General features: G+C 37.2%; 1 protein-coding gene across 1 annotated transcript in view; it reads right to left on the bottom strand.

Annotated features, from left to right (window-relative positions):
• The window catches only part of LOC138368133 (uncharacterized), a 6,054-nt gene extending 2,058 nt beyond the window's left edge, over positions 1-3,996 (bottom strand). The window contains exons 1-2 of the mRNA XM_069330427.1: positions 3,919-3,996; positions 779-885 (exon numbers count right to left, since the gene is read on the bottom strand). Coding sequence (XP_069186528.1) covers positions 779-823 — 45 coding nt within the window. The 5' untranslated portion in view covers positions 824-885; positions 3,919-3,996. The remainder of the gene's footprint in view (positions 1-778; positions 886-3,918) is intronic.
• Positions 3,997-9,690: the final 5,694 nt, after the last annotated feature.

The following is a 9,690-nucleotide window of genomic DNA, read 5'->3' as shown; positions in this document are numbered from 1 at the left end:
ACTTTTAGCTCATGTGACAGACTTTCCACCTGCTCAACAGTTTCAAGTGGGGATGGAAGAATGTCTTCCAGGATTGGTATATCTCCATGTGTTTTTGACATATGGGTTTCCGTCATTTTGACAATATTCAGGAATTTTGCAAAAATAATGGCATTTACTATTTTTAAAAGATTATTAGCAAATTTACAGAAATGGTGCATTCGGAAGACAAAACCGTGGTAGACATGGTTGGAACAAGTTAGGTGAGAGGGTGGTGGAGGCCAAAACCATAATCATAATCATCTGTATCAAACCTTATTACAGGTAAAACCAGTAGGCAGTCTACTGTATTTTATCAAACCGTTATTAGTATAATAGATCTCGTAATAATTTTGCAAAAATAATGGCATTTACTATTTTTAAAAGATTATTAGCAAATTTACAGAAATGGTGCATTCGGAAGACAAAACCAATTTTTCACTTTTGACAATTGAGCACCTGCTACATCCAGATTCTAGGGAGGAAAGGAAGGACGATCTTACTGGATCCCATAGCCTCTCCGAGGCACAAACCAGGCTTTTACATAACCCCCCCCCCTGCACCTGAGCTTTTAAAATAGTAAATGCCATTATTTTTGCAAAATTATTACGAGATCTATTATACTAATAACGGTAAATAAATAATAAATAGTAAATAAATCAAAATCAGTTACATTATTTTATCTTATTCATAGCATAAATGTTCTCGAAGATTACTAAAAAGAAATTGAATTAGACTACAGCAAATTGGCAAACTTTACCTTGTATCTGTTTCCACCGAGTTTGTTTGGGGCGTTCTTCAACATATCAGCAATACTTGTCTCAACATCTCTTTCAGTTGCATTAGTGTGGGTGTTGATACAGGCTTCTGGAAATTTATAAGAATTAATTAATATATATAATTATAATTCACTTTGCTATTCCCCATTCCACAGTCCTCTCGTCCTTCCCACTTCCCTGTCCCCACATCATCCCCACTATTCCCACTTCCCTGTCCCATCGTCCTCCTTACCATTTTCCCCTCCCCTGTCCTTCTTCCTCCCCCACCATCTCCCATTCACCTGTCCCTTTGTCCTCCCCAGCATTCCCCTGTCCCCACCATCCCCAACTCCCCAGTCCCCTCGTCCTCCCCACCATTACCCTCTCCTCTGTCCCCTCGTCTTCCCCACCATACCCCCCTCTCGTCCTCCCCACCATTCCAAACTACCTCATCCGATGCATTCTATAATGGTCTGATGCTTCCATCAGAAAATTGGGAACATCAAATGATCTGATATTCCCATCACTGAAAAATAAGAACAGCTAAAAAAATGAAATGAAAAAAATAAAAAAATAAACTATACTCATGAAATGAACAGTATGGTAAACAACACAGCTCAATTTCAATGCAATGTCACACAAAATTATTAAATCGAAATGAAAATAAATTGAAATCTATGAAAATTCAAATTATCAATACAATCGGAAATATTGAAATAATATCGCAACATAATATAGTGTGGGTTGCTCTTACGTGCAACAGACGGTGCTGTTTTTCAAAAAAGGCATGGTTTTACCTGTCACAAGTGTGGCATCTATACTTATACTCACGAAATGAACGGTATGGTAAACAACATAGCTCAATTGCAATGCAATGTCACAATAACATTTAATAACAATAATAACAATAACATTTAAATATACTTTAAGATATAATCTAGAAGAAAATAAGAACATTGAAACGGTTCATGAACTCGATTTCAATAAAGGACACTATGGGGAACTTTGAAAAAACAGTTAATGAGTATAATTAGACAGACTTGTTGCTAGGCAGAGGAGTAAATAATGAGATATATGGCAAATTTTGCAAAATATACGGCACACAAACATTCATACCCAAACAAAGCAAAATGCTAGGTAAGAACAAAGCAGTTGGCCCGTAGGGGAAAGGAGATACCCACAAGACTGGAATACAAGTCATTAACAAGCACACAAGTACTACACTACACAACAACCGCACTACTACCAGAACTGGACGAATCACTACCAAAACAACACATTGCACATCACTACCAAAACAACACAACACAACACAAGCATTGGCAAAGAATTATAGACCAGTTGCACTAACATCCCACATAATAAAATTATTTGAGAGTGATCAGGAGTCAGATTACTAGTTTTATAGAGACCAATGACCTCCACAATCCAGGCCAACAAGGATTTAGAGCAGTTTCTATGATCGAGCCACTGAGATCTATAAAGAATTCTGATCAAGAAAGAGATCTAGGGGTGGTTTTAGATAGAAAACTATAACCTGAGGATCATATTAAGAACATTCTGCGAGGGGCCTATGCTACACTTTTTAACTTTAGAATTGCTTTTAAATACATAGGTCAAAAAGTTTTAAAAGTTTTAAAAGTTTTTTAAACCTCTCGTGTATCATGAGTGTGTTAAAGCATCAGATGGTGCATTCAGATGATGAATATTACCTAGTTCCTTCATCTGGGAAGAATGAACACATATTGGTGCATTCGGTGAATAAAACTAACTACTGTAGTTTAATTGATCAACAGACTGTATATCATATGCAGACTGTATGTGGATCTGCGGGCCACTCCAAACAACACCCTGGTGGACCAAGCTCCACCAGGGCTAAAGCACAAAGTGATATAGATGTGATAGAGAAACTAGGTCAAATGGAGGAGTAGGTCTGTATATTAAACAGCACCTGACGTGCACAGAGCTACTAAACTCAATGTGGTGGTAGAGTGGTGGGGGGGGGGAAACATTGCAGAAAAAAACAAAAATACAATTTGGTCAACAAAACAGCATTGTTTAAAATAGAAGACATGGGTTGTCATTTTGGGGGTAAGGTAGGTTACATTGAGTTAATTAGTTAGTACTTAGTTTTTATCTTAAACTGGTTGGGAGAGGTACAGTGTTGCTGTGCTGGTGAAAGAACACCTAAAGGTAAATTAAATAATGATTGCGAATCCACAAGAAGTTGACATAATATCGCTAGAGATCTGCAATCAGGATGATAAACTTTCCTTAAAGAATTTGACAAACACTTGCTGATAGGACATGAAGTAAATGAAATGTATGTCAAGTTTTGTGAAATATATGATAAAAGCACAACAAAATTTGTACCAAAGGAGAGATGCAGAACTAGGAAAAGGGGTTTGTTCAACAGAAATTGCGAGAGGGCCTGAGACCCAAACACACACAAATGGAATCAATATATAGCAAGAGGCCAAACCCCCAAACATACAAGCGATGCAAAGATGCGAGAAACAGCAGCAGCATTAAGGAGAGGGACTTAAGGACCATAAATAAAGTGTGAAAATAAACTCGAGTAAATTTTTTTAACTACTCTCGACAGTGAAGAAAAACAAATATTCAGACGATTTGTGTTAGAATCATTAATCTTACACTTTCGGTCATATTCAACAACACAAATACATACACACACATTCCTGTTGCTGTAGCAAGTGAAGAATTTGATTTTATTGAATTTATATTTTGATTTTACCAAATTTTATCAAACCGTTATTAGTATAATAGATCTCGTAATAATTTTGCAAAAATAATGGCATTTACTATTTTTAAAAGATTATTAGCAAATTTACAGAAATGGTGCATTCGGAAGACAAAACCAATTTTTCACTTTTGACAATTGAGCACCTGCTACATCCAGATTCTAGGGAGGAAAGGAAGGACGATCTTACTGGATCCCATAGCCTCTCCGAGGCACAAACCAGGCTTTTACACAAACCCCCCCCCCCCTGCACCCGAGCTTTTTAAAATAGTAAATGCCACTATTTTTGCAAAATTATTACGAGATCTATTATTCTAGAGAATAATGCATATAAATGCATATATGCATATAAATACACAAAGTAAATGTAAATAATTTTACCTTGCACCTAGATCCACCAAGCCTGTATGGCGCGCGTTTCAGTACTTCGGAAATCTAGAACTATCTTGAATCTCTAATCTGCAATGAAACAATACATATTATTGCACTTACCAAAACATGGATGAATGTAGAAAATACAGAACTATTAGCTGAATATCAAATAAATGGATTTAATCTATTTCACACAGATAGATATATTAGATATTATATTATATTCCTTTCCTCCCTAGAATCTGGATGTAGCAGGTGCTCAATTGTCAAAAGTGAAAAATTTGGTTTATTTAACATACACGCCATAGACCGGCTTGGGAAAAAAAGTTTGTAAAACCCAGGGGCCATAGACCGGCTATGAAAGAAAATTTGAGAAAACCCTGGGGCCATAGAACGGCTATTTAATCCCCTTGAACGGACCTGTGCATGGACCACTGAGGCATAAAAAAAAACACGGGCCATAGACCGGCTTGGGAAAAAGAAGTTCGTAAAACCCTGGGGCCATAGAACGGCTATTTAATCCCCTTGAACGGACATGTGCATGGACCACTGAGGCATCGAAAAAAAACATGGGCCATAGACCGGCTTGGGAAAACAAGCTAGGTTAGGCTAGGTAAAAAAGAAAGGAGCTAGGTTAGACTATGTATGTTTAAATCTCTGATTTAAACAGAGCCAGTGTTCAGTCAAATAACTGAATTTATCAAATCTTATCCTTGTATAATATACAAGCTGATGTGAGATCCCTGTCTACAGGTGGACTGGAACTTCTATCAACTAATCCATACATCAAACCTGTCCCTTACAGCCCACAATCTATCATTAGGAAAACCATGTGAGAAATCTTTAAGGAATTCTGATAAAGAAAGAGATCTAGGGGTGGTTCTAAATAGAAAACTATCACCTGAGGACCACATAAAGAACATTGTGTGAGGAGCCTATGCCATGCATTCCAACTTCAACAGCATGTTGTGGGGTGCCGATATTGTGTGCTAGGTTAGGCTAGGTTAGGCTAGGTAAAAAAGAAAGGAGCTAGGTTAGACTATGTATGTTTAAATCTCTGATTTAAACAGAGCCAGTGTTCAGTCAAATAACTGAATTTATCAAATCTTATCCTTGTATAATATACAAGCTGATGTGAGATCCCTGTCTACAGGTGGACTGGAACTTCTATCAACTAATCCATACATCAAACCTGTCCCTTACAGCCCACAATCTATCATTAGGAAAACCATGTGAGAAATCTTTAAGGAATTCTGATAAAGAAAGAGATCTAGGGGTGGTTCTAAATAGAAAACTATCACCTGAGGACCACATAAAGAACATTGTGTGAGGAGCCTATGCCATGCATTCCAACTTCAACAGCATGTTGTGGGGTGCCGATATTGTGTGCTAGGTTAGGCTAGGTTAGGCTAGGTAAAAAAGAAAGGAGCTAGGTTAGACTATGTATGTTTAAATCTCTGATTTAAACAGAGCCAGTGTTCAGTCAAATAACTGAATTTATCAAATCTTATCCTTGTATAATATACAAGCTGATGTGAGATCCCTGTCTACAGGTGGACTGGAACTTCTATCAACTAATCCATACATCAAACCTGTCCCTTACAGCCCACAATCTATCATTAGGAAAACCATGTGAGAAATCTTTAAGGAATTCTGATAAAGAAAGAGATCTTGGGGTGGTTCTAAATAGAAAACTATCACCTGAGGACCACATAAAGAACATTGTGTGAGGAGCCTATGCCATGCATTCCAACTTCAACAGCATGTTGTGGGGTGCCGATATTGTGTGCTAGGTTAGGCTAGGTTAGGCTAGGTAAAAAAGAAAGGAGCTAGGTTAGACTATGTATGTTTAAATCTCTGATTTAAACAGAGCCAGTGTTCAGTCAAATAACTGAATTTATCAAATCTTATCCTTGTATAATATACAAGCTGATGTGAGATCCCTGTCTACAGGTGGACTGGAACTTCTATCAACTAATCCATACATCAAACCTGTCCCTTACAGCCCACAATCTATCATTAGGAAAACCATGTGAGAAATCTTTAAGGAATTCTGATAAAGAAAGAGATCTAGGGGTGGTTCTAAATAGAAAACTATCACCTGAGGACCACATAAAGAACATTGTGTGAGGAGCCTATGCCATGCATTCCAACTTCAACAGCATGTTGTGGGGTGCCGATATTGTGTGCTAGGTTAGGCTAGGTAAAAAAGAAAGGAGCTAGGTTAGACTATGTATGTTTAAATCTCTGATTTAAACAGAGCCAGTGTTCAGTCAAATAACTGAATTTATCAAATCTTATCCTTGTATAATATACAAGCTGATGTGAGATCCCTGTCTACAGGTGGACTGGAACTTCTGTCAACTAATCCATACATCAAACCTGTCCCTTACAGCCCACAATCTATCATTAGGAAAACCATGTGAGAAATCTTTAAGGAATTCTGATAAAGAAAGAGATCTAGGGGTGGTTCTAAATAGAAAACTATCACCTGAGGACCACATAAAGAACATTGTGTGAGGAGCCTATGCCATGCATTCCAACTTCAACAGCATGTTGTGGGGTGCCGATATTGTGTGCCATCACATGTAAACCAATCAAGCCCACAAATACGTCAACATGGACCAGCATTACACCGTCTAACATACTCTGTCAGATGTAACAACTAAATTTGTGAATTCAAGACCTAATCTATTGCATAACACAGTGTTAGTACGAGAAAAATATTACTTACATTCGAAGCCGTGTTTTAAAATGGCGGCGGTCTTGTTGTACTGACGCTCCAAACTGTGTGTTCGTTTGCGTATGATGAACGTGTGACAATTTACTACAACAATTATTTAATTATTCTTTTTCTTTATTTTACTATTTTTAGGGTACATGAAATTTCCAACTTATTTGCACACAATAATATAATTGCATTGTCATAACATTTATATATTACGGAAAATACGATGACATGAACGAAGTCAAAGTGAAGTTGAAGTCAAAGTCATTCGCCGAACGTATTAGTCATTTTTTTTCTCCCAAACGATAGGGGATAACAAATCCACCTAGCATATACGTGTACAGTAAAGTCAATTTTATTCAGGAAAATACATACATAGTTGATTTACAAACATAATGTTGGATTTATAGATAGAGCTAGTGCATACAATACCTAAAGCCAATATAGTAGGCATATAGCATTTCAGGCAACCGGGCAGTATATATGGACCCCTTACTCAAATCTCTGAATATGTTAGATATTAAGTCCCTGCACATACTCTCATGTGTATTTTATATATATAAAACGCTGCACTGTAATGTCAATCCTGACCCTAAAAGCTTCCTAGAAGGTTGTAACAGATCCCATGAGCACCACACCAGAAACAAATACCTATTTGATATTCCAAGAGTACGACTTAGTCAAACTAGAAATGCTTTACAAATCAAGGGACCTCGAATGTGGAATGACCTTCCCAATTATGTTAAAAACTGTACCTCTCCCAACCAGTTTAAGATAAATAAAGATAAATTTATAAGTTAAGAAAAATTCCACAAATCAACAACCCTGTTACTGACCCAGTATTTACCCAAGTCTTTCCTAAATCTAAACTTATCCAATTTATACCCATTGTTTCGTGTTCTATCGTGTGTTGACAATTTTAATAACCTATTAATATCCCCTTTGTTATATCCATTCAGGAAATTGTGGTTGATCTCGAACCCATTAATAATGTGACGACTTATACAGAATTTTGTAACTATATCATCAAGATTGTAACCAGCTTAGCTAAATGTAGTGTGGGGTTCAGTCCCTAAGCCCATATTTGTGCCTCTCTAACCATTTAGGTTACAGGGCAAAAACATAAAAACAAAGGTAACTGCAGAAGGCCTATTGGCCCATACCAGGCATGCAGCTCCTATCTATAACAGATAAACACTAAGTACTACCTAATTAACTCAATGTAACCTACCTAACCACCAAAATGTCAATCCATATCTTTTATTTTAAACAATGCTGTTTTGTTGACCAAATTGTATTTTTACTCTTTTTCTGTCATGTTTCTCCCACCCCTGTTTTTTCCCTTTTTTCTTATTTTTTCTCAACATAATTCATACTTTAATTATGCGGATCAGGACATCACCTGATCAAACACATCAAACATCGTTTGACCACCATCAAACACACACATTTCGTGTGTGTTTGACGCTCACTGATATGTACCAGCGTTGTTTTATATATGGTGCTATTCTATCTTACGCTTTGTTGCTCTTTTTTGCCTACGGGCTCATAGAACATTCTATTGCGAAAACATTGGCACAAAAATGAATGACGTACATACAATAATAATGTCAGGTCAGTGATATAATTATAAACTTTCAAAGCACTGTATCGCCCATGTGTCGTCTTGTCACCAATACTGGGTAACAGTTCCGCCACTTCCCACACTCTTGCGGGTGGGCAGCGACCATTATTCTACGTTTATATTCATATCACCGTGTTGGGAATTTCATTGCGAGTACATTGATACCAAAATTAACGCTGTAGGACAAGTGTGGAAGTGATAACAATCCCAAGAGTAAAAACATTTTGTTGCTCTTGGGCACTCACGGCGAGTCATCTACGTAGGTATTTATTGGGTGCTGGTATTCATATAACTTTTGGTGACCGTTTTTGCTGATTTTCTTCTAGAGAATGTTATTGCGAACACGTTGGTACCAAAATGAAATACATAGCTCGAGAACTAAGGTCAGGAGAGTAAAAAGAGTATACACATTTTTGTTTTGACGCTTAATTAAGGTTATTGTGAGTACTCATCGCCTGCCTAGAAACTGGAACTAGTAATTCCATCTATCATACATATCATACAAGAGGAGCCACACATCTATGGATCATCCAATAAAATCAGCAGACTTCTAGATGTTACTACTGCTCGGCTTAGACTCGGTTACAAGTATCTCTGGGAATTCTCATTATCTGCTGATGTAGACCTGACCAAATGTAAACTGTGTCAACAAAATTATTCGCACACCCTCCGTCACTATGTGATGGAGTGCGAAAAGATACATGAATTTAGAGACAATTCTATAACCAATGTTCCAGCGATGTGTCAATATTTCATTCAAAATGATCTGCTACCAGAAATTTTAGCCAAATATCCCCAGTTTGCTAACTGTAGATAACAACTAAGTGATTGTAACCTATCCACCGCTGCCCACTGGATGGGGGACGGTGTGCAGGACAAACATATAAATTTTGATACTAGCTCTCCACATATGTCAGTTGCTTAATTTAGAACCTGTACTTGAGGTCGATCTCGAACCCATTGTTGATGTGATGACTTATATTGAATTTTGTAACTAGCTCATCAAGATTGTAACTTGCTTAGCTAAATGAATTGTGGGGTTCAGTCCCTGAGCCCATTATGTGCCTCTGTAACCCTTTCCACAACCGCCCACAAGATGGGTATGGGGTGCATAATGGGGTGGGGTGTCTTGGCCAAACGTGCCACATCAAAACCACAAGTTGACATTGAATGTGAATTAACAATGAGACAAGTAAGATTTATACTAATACATTTATACTAACTCTGTTGAGCGTTGACCATTTATACATCAAATCTGTTGATGTGAGCACTTTAGTTTAGTCTGCCGTTTAAAGAAACAAAGAGCATATCAATGGTATATCACAGAAAACGAATTTATCATAAACTCATGTATTTGTCTTATCATATTGAACTGCATTCATATTTTTAATATATAACAATATGAATATACAAATTTCTGTAAATCCCC

This window comes from Procambarus clarkii, chromosome 24 (genome assembly GCF_040958095.1).
Source record: "Procambarus clarkii isolate CNS0578487 chromosome 24, FALCON_Pclarkii_2.0, whole genome shotgun sequence".
NCBI lineage: Eukaryota > Metazoa > Arthropoda > Malacostraca > Decapoda > Cambaridae > Procambarus > Procambarus clarkii.
The sequence above is the reverse complement of the archived record's forward strand: the minus strand, read 5'-3'. Positions and strand labels throughout refer to the sequence as shown.